At 32.9% G+C, this 14667-nt stretch overlaps 2 protein-coding genes across 4 annotated transcripts; one reads left to right on the top strand and one right to left on the bottom strand.

Annotated features, from left to right (window-relative positions):
* Positions 1 to 1032: 1032 nt before the first annotated feature.
* LOC7497742 (cyclin-D1-1) lies at positions 1033 to 2831 on the bottom strand. 2 transcript variants are annotated; one of them, XM_024604833.2, is made up of 5 exons: positions 2428 to 2831; positions 2260 to 2346; positions 1716 to 2019; positions 1519 to 1595; positions 1033 to 1361 (listed from the first exon to the last, which is right to left on the bottom strand). In XM_024604833.2, exons 1-5 carry the CDS (start codon positions 2689 to 2691, stop codon positions 1203 to 1205), a joined length of 891 nt encoding a protein of 296 aa, XP_024460601.2. In that variant the 5' UTR covers positions 2692 to 2831; the 3' UTR covers positions 1033 to 1202. The 2 variants fall into 2 exon arrangements, with proteins under 2 accessions (XP_024460601.2, XP_002310892.3); XM_002310856.4 differs by having other exon boundaries at positions 1519 to 1634; positions 2428 to 2824.
* Positions 2832 to 8102: 5271 nt separating this feature from the next.
* Positions 8103 to 11091, top strand: LOC7465560 (uncharacterized). Of its 2 annotated transcripts, XM_052454668.1 has the most exons (4): positions 8103 to 8405; positions 8503 to 8952; positions 9020 to 9168; positions 10629 to 11091. In XM_052454668.1, exons 2-4 carry the CDS (start codon positions 8703 to 8705, stop codon positions 10782 to 10784), a joined length of 555 nt encoding a protein of 184 aa, XP_052310628.1. In that variant the 5' UTR covers positions 8103 to 8405; positions 8503 to 8702; the 3' UTR covers positions 10785 to 11091. The 2 variants fall into 2 exon arrangements, with proteins under 2 accessions (XP_052310628.1, XP_002310335.1); XM_002310299.4 differs by having other exon boundaries at positions 8103 to 8952.
* Positions 11092 to 14667: the final 3576 nt, after the last annotated feature.

Below are 14667 nucleotides of genomic sequence, written 5' to 3'. Positions count from 1 at the left end.
CAAAAATTTTATAATTCAAGACTGATTGCTTTAAAAAATATATATACTATCCCCATAAAATATTCTGTCTAAAAGAGACCGCATTGATGCTTTTATCTTAAATCACTGTGGTTGCTATATTATTAATGGTTTATCTATATTATTATTGACGACTTACGACGGCGCGTGGGTGACACGCATAGCCCGTGGATGGCAACGCGTGCAAGTGACGCTTCGGTGTATTTGGAGGCACAAGCAAAGTTTTGGATTTTATTTTTTACACAGGTCTGCTTCTTCTGGTTTAGGAGGAAAATAGGGGTTAGCTTGTGAAAATCAAAGGAACGGTAGTGGAGATGAAAATCTGCTAGTGATGGGGTTGTTTTTGGTCAGCGGGTGGTGTGCAGGTGCTGTCGGGTTGAAAGCTTGAAATAGAGGAGGGAGGCTATCTTTGGGTATGTTTTAGCTTGGGGTTTAATGGGTCTATGGTGGCTCTATGGCGTTTACCGAGTGAGGAGGCTGGTATTGGGTCGACTGCGTTGGTGGCTGGATCGTGTGTGAGTTGGTGGCGGTTCAGTGCTGGTTCAGTCAATTAGAGATGGTATGAAGGGAAAGGTTATGGTGTGAGAGCTGGTCTAGGTGGCAACTGGAAAAAAGAGAGAAACAAATAAAAAGCTTGGGGTTTTTATTTGGCGGTCACAGTGGTTTGTGAGGAGTGGCTGACCCGCGAGGGGCTCGGGGTATTTATTTTTAAATTATAATAACAAATATAAACTTTATTTTTTTTAATTTAAAATTTAAAATAAAAGGAGTTAACTGAAAATACTCTGATGGTCTTTTTCAAACTGAAAATCAGGAAAAAATATCTACGAAAAATACATCTTTAATTTTTTTATAAAAAAAAAACATAATCTTAATTAACTTATAAATTATCTAAAATTAAATATCATCATTGTTGAAAATAAAAGTTTGGAGTTTTATCTTGGTTGGTAGTACACATTATAAATTTCAAGAAATTAATTTCTTATAGATGAACACGCACGTGGATAGTCAGACTTGATACGTGACTAGATAATATTTTAATTTAATAATTAAAAACTGGCTTGATGATGATTCCCTTGAGACTATTTTTAGGGCACAGCCCTCTTGTCGATCCAGTGCGTTGATAAATTTTAAAATATATTTGTTATAATTTGATATATAAATACTGTAAGCAACTTCCATTTTCAGCACTTGCTTGGAGACATGTCTTGGCTTGACTTGAAATCCTTGCTACAGCATTTCTTCGCAAGACATTTCCCTGGGATGGTTGCATCAAGTGCTTTACCACGAGACAATTGAGGCGTGTTTTGCTTAATAAGGTTGTAGCATCCTCGCACCATTTCCTGTTTCCATTTTTGTCATGAAACCGTAATTCTATTACTTTGATTACATTTAATCTATTACAGACAAAAGTTTATACACATAAGAACAAGTTAATCATCAGAAGTCGTTCTTACACTTCCCTGACCAGATTTAATGAAGATAATACTGGAGATTTACCTTGCTCATTCTGTTGTGAAAGCACTCCAATTTGGGGCAACCAATACTCTGATCAGTCACCCATAGCACTGCAGCTGCTGCTATTGTGGATGGAGTATAAGCCAAGATATTCATCACTGTTAAGAATTCATGCAAAGCTAGCTGTAATTCTTGTATATGTAAAAGAGATTGAAAGGTTTAATTACCCTAGGAATTACCTCTACATGTGCTGATGATAAGATCGGATGAATGAGCTAAGATGAGATTTTTACTTCTGGGGCTGAGATGTGAAAGCTTAGCAATGAAATAATGCAGAAAAGAGAAAGGTGTAATGATGTGTAATCGCCACTTGAGACTGCCCATGACCAAAAGCTCCATCCTTCGAACTGTACTTGGTTTAAATAAGAATCTGGGTTCCAATGTTTGTATGTCTAAAAGAGATGGGACTCTTGTTTCCTCCAGTTTTGCTGCTACAGATAGGCAGGCTACTGCTAATAGCTGCAGGGGCCATCCTTTACCTTTCTGCACGAAACAACAATTAATGACCCAATCAATGAGAAATCGAGCGGCTAAATTCTGTCAAATCATTTGGACATGATCCTAATATATATTAGAATAGACAATTATTGATTTTGATGCCTATTTCTTGTTTTATCTATATGCATGTGGCTCCAATCTAGTCACATTATGTCTGTATGATGAATTAACCATTAATCACACTATAATTCAATAATGATCATCTTAAAGTTAAGAACACATTACCTGCAAAGTATGAGATAATATGAAACAATGAAAATAGTTAGCAGAGAGATATGCTGTCTCGGGCCTAAACCGGCAGTAAGCATGCACCTGCAAACCAGAAAGAGTCTACTTAGCAAGGAAGAAAGAAAAAAATACTAAGGGGAGTAGGATTAAAACACTAGCATCAACCTTCAACATCCAATTCAGCGTGTCTTGATGAGCAGAACCAGATTCTGGAATGTCAGGAAACCGAGCAATTAGCTCAGTTTCTGGCATTTGATGAAGCTCGGAAACGAGGATGTTATCGATATAGCTCTCGTCGATATCAACTGGAAAATATGCAGAGTTGATTTCACTAATGCCATCAGCATTATTGGAACAAAGTGCATCCCCAGCTGTTTCATTGCAGTACAAGTTAACAGAAGGAGTGGAAACATCTGCCGAGACAGACATGTTGTAGCTGATTTTTACTCGATTGAACTGATCAACGTCTTTTTTTCCTGTCACGCATTGGAGGAAAGGTTCAGAACTTTTTCGTTGCTTGTGGTGTCTTTGTATGTAATTTATACAGATTATTACAACACTGTTGATTCTGACACTTCACAAATCACAGCATTGAGGTAATTTGCATGAAGCTTCCTTGAAGAGCAGCCAAAATGCTGTAGGGCCAATTCTAAGACAGGCACTGACTGAACTCCTGTTGCAGTGTTTGTCTTGTATCCAAATTTCCTGCAATAATACAGGCTTGCTTAAGGCATGTTTGGGAAAGTTGCGTTTTTTAGCTGTAATTATGGTTTTTAGCTATGATTGTGGCTTTTTAAAAATCACAAATTATAACTTCTAAAAATAATACCAAACTCTTAAAAGTTACAGCAACAACTAAAAGCTACAGACATAACCAAATTGGTGATTTCCACGTGGTCACTCAAGTGGAGTACCTTTTCAAATTTTAACCAAAATGACGACGTTTTCAAGCTGTTTTTAGTCTTACAAGGATGTATCTTGGGCCGGGAGATCTGGTTAGGTGATCTCCCGGCCCAATAAAATTAAAACGCACACCATTAATCCTGTGGAGAAGGCTTGTGAATTATGGTCCTTGGAGATGGGCTCAGATCCAAGGAACAGCATAACTAGCCTTTCTTTGTTGACCCGATTTTTATTTTTTATTAGATGTTTATTAATATAAATTTATTAAGGTAGCTCTTGTGCCTCGTGCATTTTATATATATTTATATATTCTAAATTGAATAATTAAATATTTCCCACCCTTAACACTCTAAATATAATGTATAAGTCGTTTATTTTTCATGGAAATAGCCAAATATTCATAAAAAAAAATATTATTCCTTGATTGTAAATGTTTTAGATTAACGTAATTGGAGGTTGAATTCTTAGTGTTTTTTTATTATAAATACTATACAAAAACATGTATAATTCAGGCGTGTCATTAAAAAGCAAGTGAAATATTCATTGCAATTTCGGGCCTCTTGTTTTGGGATTTTTCTTCTTTTAGTAAATAAAATGTCACCAGATAGATGCTTTAGCTCGAGAATTGTGCTCTTGTTTTTTTACCAAGAACTTCAGGCTAATTTTATAGTTTTTAAATCGAACCGGGTTGCGGGTTGAGAAGATGGACTCTAGATTTTTAAAAAAAAATATTAAAATTAAAATTAATTCAGTATGTTTTTTAACTGGGTTAATCATGTTTTTTTTATATTTTTTTATTTTTAATCCTCTAGCTTTAGGTTAGCTGGATACCATTAGGTGTCAAGGTTTTAAAACAATGGTTGAATCGACACGAGTGACCATAAAAAAATCGTATCATTCTGTTAGGTTACGGAAAGTGATGGGCGGAAAGGAAGTAGATTGAAAGTTCAATGAAAGTTTAGGAGGTAATTGATACAAACGAAAGTTTATGGGAGAAATTGGCTCAAACCTCGAGGAGGTAAACTATGAATTATCATAGTTCAACTTGTCTTTATATTTCAGGCCAAGTTTCTAATATTCTTATACAAGCTAATAGAAATATCCTCAAATAAAAAACTCAAACTTGACTAGATTACATAAAAATATATATATAAATTTGAAAAAAACAAATTGCTGAATGGTATTAAAAACCTTATTTTCATTTTTTTTATGTTTTTTAAAGGTTTGAGTTATATATTAAGAGAGTATTTGGCAGTGTGGTTGCGGTTGCTTTTCAAATAACTTTTTGTGCTGAAATGCATGTCAATGATGTTTTTTTATTTTTTAAAAATTATTTTTGACATCAGCACATCAAAACGATCTAAAACATACAAAACATATTAAATTTTAGCAAAAAAAATGATTTTTTTTTGGAACGTGATTTGCACCGCGTTCCCAAATATATTCTAAGACATGCCTATCAATTTCGAAGCGAATATATGAAAAAATAATGCTTTATTCGAGGATAAATGAAGATTAATTTAATTTTTTTTATTAATGTGGGTGTCCAGACCAGTTTGCGCGTACCTAGATTAATCCCACGGGCCCTGAAGTTAATGATCATGTAAGCCTCCGGTGGCCCTGATGTTTATGAGACTCGAACTGGTGACCTCTAGGGAGCAAACCTAGGGTCTGACCAGTTGAGCTACGCCCTCAAAATTATCAATTTAATATATTTGTAAAAACAAGACAGAGATAAGGTTAAAATGTAAAGATAAATAAAACCATCTAGGTGGTGGCCCAATGGTAAAAGCCTGGGACCAAGAGGTTTGCTCCCTCAATGGTCTCAGGTTCGAGCCCTATGGTTGCTCATATGATAGCCATTGGAAGCTTACATGGTCATTAACTTTAGGGGCCGTGGGATTAGTCAAGGTGCGCGCAAGTTGGCTCGAACACCCACATTAAACTAAAAAAAAAAATGAATGTATTACAGTAGCCATCAGGATGGCTAGGAAATATATATGGTTGGTACTACGTATTCAAATGATTTTATTTTATTTTATTTTCTGATAATGCAAATGGTGGATTGAGAGTGTCGTGGGTTGTGTTGCAATTAAAAAAACTACGAATTGATATTTTTAATGTTTTAATATTAAATTTATTTTTTAAAAAAATAACTATGAAAAAAAATACAGGATAGTGTGTAAATGTAAGTGGAGGCCATCCTATATGTATTCTAGGTAATGAACTTTTACCATCCAAAACAAATTTGACCGGCTAACATAAAAATCAACAAAATCATACTCAAATTGAGTGCCTTATTACCTGATGGGAATGTTGAAAATGCTCCATTGGTTATTTTTTAAATTATTTTTTTGGCTTGAAGATATATTAAAATAGAGTTTTTATAATTTTTATAATTTTTAAAAATATAAAATTTTTTATTTTCATTAAATGTTATTTGAAATACAATTCAAAACCGCGTGGAAAAATCATCATTGAAGGACAAGTTCAACAAGAAAAGCTTGAGAGTTTGTTAAAATCTCACCTCCTCTCACAAATGGTAGGCATGACCACACTGTGCCTCGTCTCAAAACCAAATAGCCACCATTTGGCGTGGGTAGGGTTTTTTTTTTGTAGCTGTTGCTAGATGTGATTAGGGTTAGTTAGCGGTGATTTGATTGATTATAAAATCAAATCCATGGTAGAAAAGAAGGATTTGATTTTAAAGAAGGTGTCCGTCAAATTCTATCAAGTGTAACCCATGATGATCATTCGAAGTTTATCATCATACTCTTCTCCAAAGGGATCAAATTCTATCAAGATGCAAAGGGTAACGCTAAGATGTAGAGCTCAACAAGTAAAAATGCTCAAGTTCCATTATTTCTTGTTAAAAATTAAATAAAAAAAGAATTACAGAAAATCTCCCATTAATTTCTCTGTGAAAAATCGCATCAAGTCAACCATGAATACACCCATTAATTGGCACCCTAAATGCTTTGCATTTAAAACTCTCCTCCACGCCATGCCAGGATTGCCCAGCTGAACACGTTATGGTGCCATTTATTAGTCAAAGAAAAATTTACCACAACGAATTGAATTGCATTGCAGAGAGTGGTTACGATACAATTTAGTGTACAAAATTCATGAAATCTGTCTAACCTGTCTATGAAAATAGCTCACTTTGTGTTTAATATTATGTTTTTTATTTGAAAATATATTAAAATATTTTTATATATTTTTATTTTATTTGTAACACTAGAACATTAAAACTATAAAAAAAACATTTTAAAAAATTATTTTAAATTTTTTAACTTTTAAAATACACTAAAAAAAAACAATGCTTTTCTAGACATGGAGAAAATGCCGTAACATTGAGAGGCCAGAGATGCTGATCTTGTTTTGTAGAGTGCGTAGGTCGAATCTTCAACTTTTGCTGGTCACATCTATATTCAAGTCTCTGTGTGACCATTGCATCCCCAAAACAAAATAGGGATCATTTGGTATGGAGATATTTTAGATTTTTTTCTACTAATTAATTAGTAGCCTTTGATGTTAAAAATATTTGTGTTTTTTTTTATTAAAAATGTTAAATATTAAGGGATTTGAGATGTATTGTTACATCACATTCCCTCCAAATCTAGGAATGCGATTCCCTTCTTAAATGATGGGGATCGCATGCCTTCTTGGTGGGAGGAAATGCGATTTTTTTATTTTATTTTATTTTAATATTATTTTTAAATGATATTGTTGTGATATATTTGGTATTAAAAGAATTATTGTAAATAAAATAGTTAATTCAGATTTTGTGAAGGCATAGTAAAACTGTCAGTGGGGCATGACAAGATTACCTGCCTCAGGTGCTGGGGAATGACATGATTACCATGCCCCAAGCACCCGAGTTGGGCAAGGCAGCCAGACCCCAGGCTTTAGGGTCTGGCATCTGGACCCAAGCCTTGTGAGTTTGCCGATCTGCACTTGAGGTTTGCAAATTCCCATAGGGATTGCAGACTCGTGCGTCTGAGTCTGATTTTTAAAAGGAACCCAAAGCTCTTGGACCTAACATTGCAGTAAGATCCAAATCTAATACTCTTGGATCTATTGTTGCAACTGAATCCAAAGCTTTTAGGTCTATCATTATTGTCAAACTCAATGTTTTTGAGTCTTTGTTTTTTTTTATATATATTATTATAAAAAAAAAGTTAGCCCGCGGCATAACACAATCCATCTAACTAGTTGAATCTAATTGAACATATTAGTTTTAAATATAATCAATATATTATAAATTTGTTTATGTGTATAGTTATTTAGAAGAAATGCCTAAATATTATAATAATTAAATAGTAATTTTTACTAAGTTCACGTGAATGAGTCGAATATAATAAAAACACATTATCTGTTCAATTTGATTAAAGAAAATATTACATTTTCAATAATCACATTAAAAAAATATATAAAAATCCGTATACGAAACGACTCCTTGATTTCAAACCATACTTGGATAGTATGCGACTAAACTATGCATGCCAAACAATATTAATTATATTTCCAAACAAGTACTAAGAGGTTTAGGTAAAGTTGCATTAATAAGTTGAACTTTGAAAATTCACTTTAAGTTATGATCAAGATTTTAATTTAAGCAAAATACGATGGCTTATACTTGAAATATAGAACATTAATTGGATAATAATAATACTAAACAGCTTAATTTCTAGTGATGCACTTTTGTAAATTTATTTTTAATCAAATTTTAATTTTTAAAAATCACTAAACACGTTTTATGAAGGACTTACCAAACTATCGATCAATAAGAACAAAATATTTGACCCTTCAAATATTTTATAGTTAATTAATTCCACTTAAAATTCGCTTGAAACTTTAATTATAAAAATACGATATTACCTATACTTTTTATAAAACTAGAACGCCAAACACACTTCTCCACACAAGTATAAATAACAAGCTAGGAATCGTGCGTTGCCCCCCCTCCATCGTGTATGGTCCAAGAATACATTTCATGCAAAACAAAAGCGAAACGTTTATGAAAGCCTTCTTACCTTTTCTGCCTTGTTCAATCATACAATAAATCTCCCCACTCCCTCCCCCCACCGGCCTAATCCTCTCCGTCTCCTTCTTTCACCTCCAACCCCCAAAAATTCTGATCTCAATCTCACACACGCTATTACTGTATGCGTCACGCGACATGACATGATCAGAGGCCTTGAGCTAGGAACGTTGTTTTGGGCTGATCAGCTAGCTAGGTAGCGTAGACTAGTAGTAGTACTTTGCGATCAGGAAATTCTGCAAAGTTGCTGTTTTGTGGTTTCTTTTGGTATTTTTTTCCCTCTCGATTTTCAGTGAATCTCTTTGTCACATCTCTGCTTGATTCTTGCCGTACATCTTGAACGTGAACAAGCGTCAGCCCTATTAAATATTCTTCTGTATAAACCTAATTGCCCTCTGGCTAGCAACCTCCGGCATTCAAGGCTATACATATACACGTATATAGTTCATTTCTTGCTCGTTTGCTTTGGATCAAAACAACCAAGAAGAAGATCATGGGAAATTGTCAAGCAGCGGAGGCGGCAACTGTCGTGATACAACATCCGGGAAACAAGATCGAGAGGATTTACTGGTCTGTTAGTGCTCATGAAATCATGAACTCGAATCCAGGTCACTATGTGGCACTTGTTGTAACATCACCAACAACGAGGACAGAAAACGGGTTGCCATTGAAACAGCTCAAGCTTCTTCGACCTGATGATACTTTGCTCATTGGTCATGTTTATCGACTTGTCAGTTTTGAAGGTAATTATTTACATTATACATATATAATTGGCAATAACCTTTTTAATTTAATTCCTTTTGCTTCCAGATGTGTTGAAAGAGTTTGCTGCAAAAAAATGTGTGAAATTGGGAAAGTTGTTGAAAGAGAGTAGAGGGCTTGGAGGAGAAATGAAGAGGAAGAACTCGTCAGATTTGCTCAACCCCATTTCTAATTCTGACAACTCCAATTCCATCAAGGTAACATGGCCAAGAAGCTTCAAATCTTTTTTTTTTTTACCAGGGAGGGACAGGGCATCCTCCTTGTTAATCTTGTGTCTTCTCAACTCATTAAAGCATCTTTCTTTTCAATTAGAAAGTAGATTTTAGAAAGGCATACCTAATTAAAGTAGGGACAAAATTGAAAAAGGAAAAGAAAAGAAAAGAGTCTAGCACAGATTTTCTTTCCCTCAAGATTTCTTGACACTGTCATCATAATTCTTTTTATCAATGAAAATGAAACAAGCTTCCTCAACGTCTGAGGAAGCTCGTGATCATAATTAAAAATAAAAGGTGAGATTTAAATTCCTGATGATTGCATTTTCTAGACTACAGAGAGCTCTCTAATCGTGGAGCATCATGGTTTCTTGTTTGCTTCCGCTGGTTAATGAGCTCTCACGTGCACAGAGAGTAAAGACAAGGGAAATTCTGTCCATTGTTGCCGTGTAGGATTTAGGTCAATAAAATTGTCTTGTCAGGGCTTTAAAGAAGAGAGGATATAGGATAGAATTTTATAGGCACTGGCCAGGTAGGTTGGAGGGCGATTTTGTTCAGCTCTTGTCATGTCTCGTGTAATTATCAGAACTGTATAAAAAACAATGTTTTTAATGGCAAAAACACATATTTGCTCCGCAGATGCGTAGCCAGATAGAGTCTTAATTATGGTTTTAGTCGCGCTTAGACTGCAAAACCCAACAATTAGTTTAACAAATTACATCCAAGTTTCTTGTTTCTCCTCTATAGAAAGTATAGTTTGGTTACCTTACCGGATCGAAGAGAAGTAGATGATAGAAATATATGTTCATGTAATTATTATTATTATTATTATTATTATTATTATAGCAAAACAAAAAATGGAAATTTTTTAAAATAATTTTTTAAATTTTTGTACATCGTAAATATAAAGACTATTAATTTAATTCTTTTTAAAATAAAATATATTTTTAAAAATCTTACAAAAACAAGAATACCACACAGCATGTCCCTATTGGAGTTGCAACTTTATTTCTGTACATATTTTGGCTAAATCAGAACTATAATTTCAATGATTGATTAGCTTGCAATATTAAACTAAATCATCATCTCAAGTGCTTGTTAACTAATCACGATGATCATATTTTCTCCCACTTTACAACTGGCTGCAGCTTCAACAGTATATAGTAGAGGGCTACTACAAGCAAGGGCAGCTAGCTTAGCTAGTCCTTGGCCATGGAGTCTTTTCATTATTTGTCCAGTTCGCAAGGGACAAAGTTAACGTGTACCCACAAATCAAAAGATGCTTGATTTGTTTTCCAGTATTTCAAGATTTTAAATGGTGAATGCTTATTAAAAAGAAGAGATCAATAATGAAATGGACAACAGTGCACGTGTGAAAATCTGAATTGTTATTGTCTCATGTATGGTATTTGTCCATTTGAGTTTTCTTTTTTATCTTTTCGCAGGTGGAGCAGGAGGTTAACCGACTGGGAAGCAATGGTGGCAGTACAAGCAGCAGCAGCAGCAGAGGAGGAGGAGTGGGGATGCATTATGGTGTTGGTGCTGGTGGTGGGGGGCAATGGAAGCCAGCCTTGCAGAGCATTTCAGAAACTGGAACTTGAAAAGCACAACCTTGCGCCTTCTCCACTATCTTTCACACAAGTTAAACCCTCTTAAGCAGTCAGCACTGCCTGCCATTTTCTTCCATGAACCATGCTAAAAACAACAAAAAACATGCCCTTCCTTTCACTCTCCTCAACACGTTCATATTCTCTAGCTCCCCCACCACCCTTAATTTCTTCTCTTTTTAGAACATCAACATGCACATTAATCAGTTTCCACTACTAGACCTAGCTAGGTGTTTCTGTCGCCAGATATATGTAACTCATTTGGACTCCTACGTATATATGGATAATCCCCTTTGCTTAAGTGTAATTAGCACGTGTATATATATATATATATATTTGCATATCAACCCATTAATTAAATATCAGCGGGGCTTAGTCTATGCTAAATATTTTCTGAGAAAGGTTAGTCTTAATTTCAAGTAAAAGCTTTGAAAACTTGCTTCAAAGGATTTTAGGATGCCATTTCGGTAGGTGATAGGCTGATCTCGAGTCTGGACTTTCCGCGAATGCAGGGTTCCTTCACTGAAGTAGATCGATTTTTAATCTAGGTGGTAGTATATTTTATTAAATAACTAAAAGGATAATTCTAATTAAATATTAAAATGCTTAATTAATAAGGTTTCATAAAAAGCAAATACATTTGGAATATATCAGTACATATGCAGTAGCAAATGATAACTACATAGATTATATTCTTGAGTTCAAACTTGAGGGTTTTTTTAAAATAAATTCTATTAAATAACTAGAAGGATAATTCTAAGTATCCCGCTAGCATAAGATAAATAACATGTTGTCGACGAAATGAAAGATTTTAATTAGGAGGCTGAATCATGAGAACGATCATGGTCGAGGAGCAAGGCGTAATGGATAGGCATGAATGAAGATCATGGTGATCGAGCGAGCATATGGTAAAAAGGAGAATTGACACCTGCGGTCCACGACGAACCATATTGGGATAAATATGAACAAGAAAAGAAAAGAAGAAGCAACATATCTTGGTGGTATCACCACTTAGCTTCCCTTTTCCCATTTAACAAAGTAAAGGTTAAATAAACTGTTTTGCCCATTTAATTGATTATGATCCACGATCGACTCGCTTTTGATGTATCCTCCTATTATAATATTGGGAAGTTTATAGATTTTTTTTTTATTCTTTATTTTTCATGCACTAAGACCACAACAATTTCCAATCGTACGCATGCATTGGATGTGATTTTTATTTTTTATTTTTTTATCGGAAGATTCGTTGAATTTGGCCTTTACAATGAGCGATAGCCTTCTTTTATCATATACTTATTTGACCTATAAAAGGTTTCCACTATCCAACCATTACAAATTTATTATGATTTATCATTTTAATATATAAAATATATATGTTTTCAAAATATTCCTTCTCAATAATTCACTTGGAATATCCCGGTTCAAACATTATATATAAAACAAAATTAAGAGGACTCGGATGTTTTATTATACTTTCTAAGAGGAAAGGGGATGGATTCCCATAGATTTTTTTTTTTTTGATCATTTTGATCTTCTATCTAAGCTATTAGTTTTTATTTTATTTTATTATTTAATGTAAGGTTGATCGAGATTTAGGTTTGGTAATTTGTTTTTATTTACTTTTATATAAGCCTATTATATTCTTGAAAAAAGTCTTGGTATTGGGTTAGCACGTACTCGATAAAAAAAAATCAATTTTATTATTTTTAATAAATTGAAAATGAGATAATCAAAATTATAAAAGAAATGGTAGGCCTTTTATTTAAGAAAATACAATGGTGTTAGCTTTAGTCCTTTTTCTCTATTTTATTTTGGTCTTCGATCATAAAATATTTTTTATTTTCAATTTGATTCTTCAATGTTAAGTTTATTGAAATTTGGGGGTTCATGATTTGTTTCAATATACTTTTTATGTAGCTATCTTAATTTGTTTTTTTTTTTAAAAAAACCCTGTAATTAAGTTTGGTACTTGATTTCACAAAAAAAAAATTATATTTTGCTATCTAAGAAAAATTAAAAATGAGCGGATCAAAATTGAAATAGAGAAATAATGAGAAAACTTGAAAAAAAAAAAGGTGCCAACACCTTTGTGACTTGAGATTTTATCAATTTTTCCTTTTGATCCTTTTAGTTCGGACATAAATTAATTTAGTCCAAACCTTTATTTTGCTTATATTTTAGTCTACATGTTTGAGAGATGAGAGAGAAAGAGAGTCCCAAGATTATAGAGAAGTAGAGAGAAAGTTGATAAATAACCCGTTTTCAAATGTGAAACTAGTTGTTCTTGGTGTCAATGAGTTACATTTGATGATGAGAGTTCTATTTAGCTTTTTTTCCTTTTATATTGCTGAAAAAAGTAAATCAAGTATTGGAAAACAATTTTGGTTCGGGTGAGTTTTTATTTTTTAACCTTTAAGTGCTAATTTAAGACCATAAATGGGTTTATTAAGGCCATATGGTGTTTCTTAGGTGTTTTCAATTGAAAATATAGGTGAATGTGGGATTTTTAAGCTTAGGAGTTGACAAATCAACTTTTTGACCATGTGTGATAATCAAAATCCAAACACAACAGGAAGTGTGTTGTCGCTTATATGTTTTTTTTTAAGGCATAGGCCTGCGTGTCTGATTTTTTTTTCATTTGATTTTTTTTATTGATTTCCCCATTTTCAACCTTTAGTATTGACTCTTTTTTATTATTATTTTATTCTTTTCAATTTTATCCATCATCATTTTATTAGTTTTGAATTAGATTTCATAATTTATTTCAGCTTGTTTTTTTTTGTAGGTTTATCATGATTTTAAACAAACTCTTTGTCATTTGGTTGTGCTTAATTTTATGGGTGTTACTTTTTTTTTTGTCATATACTTGAATAAAAAATAGTTTTATAAAAAATAAAGTTATTAAAACTAGTAGAGTCCATAAACCAGATTACTGGTTTGATATGTTAACTTGGGTTAATTGAGAATTAACCTTCATTTTTTTTTGTTTGCTTTCTATGAGTTTATTGTGATCCCAAACAAACGCCTAAAATTGGATTGAAACTCAATTTTATGATTGTTTATTTTTATTATTGGATAATTAAATAAAAAATAGCTTAGGAAAAAATCATTAAACCTATTAGAGTCTATGAACAAGGTCGCAAGTTTGGCAGGTTAGTAAATGTTGATTATAAATTGTGCTTCCTAATTTATTTAAATTTGTTTGATATGAAGTTATCATGATCTTGAGAAAATATCTTGATATTGGGTTGATGTACTATTTTTTAAGAGTGACTATTCTTGTTATCATATAATCAAATTAAAAAATAGCTTTAAAAAATTTATTAAACTCAATGAAGTTTATGACACAGGTTGCAAGTTTAGCAGCTCAAGCCGTAAAATGGTTGATCCAATATGTCAATGTCTCAACCTTGAAATTATTTTAAAAGTCAAATCACACTTTAAATTATCGTTTATGTTTATTTTTAGAGTCGTAAAGTTAATCTGATCATGTTAGAGTAACTCACTCATAATTTAATTTGAAACCTAGAATAGGTAAAAATCCGAGTCGAGTGGTTTCAAGGTTTATCTGTTGAGATGAGTTTTTAATGAAAATATCGAAAATTTCTCTGTGACTTTTATGTTTCCTTTTCTTCTTGTTTATAGTATTATGATCTTTTTAGAATTGAAAAATAATTTAGATATAATGATTTTCTTGTTATTAGAAACATGATGGCAACAACTATACTTTTTTTTACCAGTATTGTTCATGGTGCAGTGTGGAGCACCCATGTAGTAATAACTAATAAAAAACATTGAGTGAATTTCTTGCATTAATATAAAGATTTTTAATCTTTTTCTGGCTTTCATTATAAATTCTAGCTTCACCACTTTAGTT

This window comes from Populus trichocarpa, chromosome 7 (assembly GCF_000002775.5).
Source record: "Populus trichocarpa isolate Nisqually-1 chromosome 7, P.trichocarpa_v4.1, whole genome shotgun sequence".
NCBI classification, from domain to species: Eukaryota; Viridiplantae; Streptophyta; class Magnoliopsida; order Malpighiales; family Salicaceae; genus Populus; species Populus trichocarpa.
The sequence above is the reverse complement of the archived record's forward strand: the minus strand, read 5'-3'. Positions and strand labels throughout refer to the sequence as shown.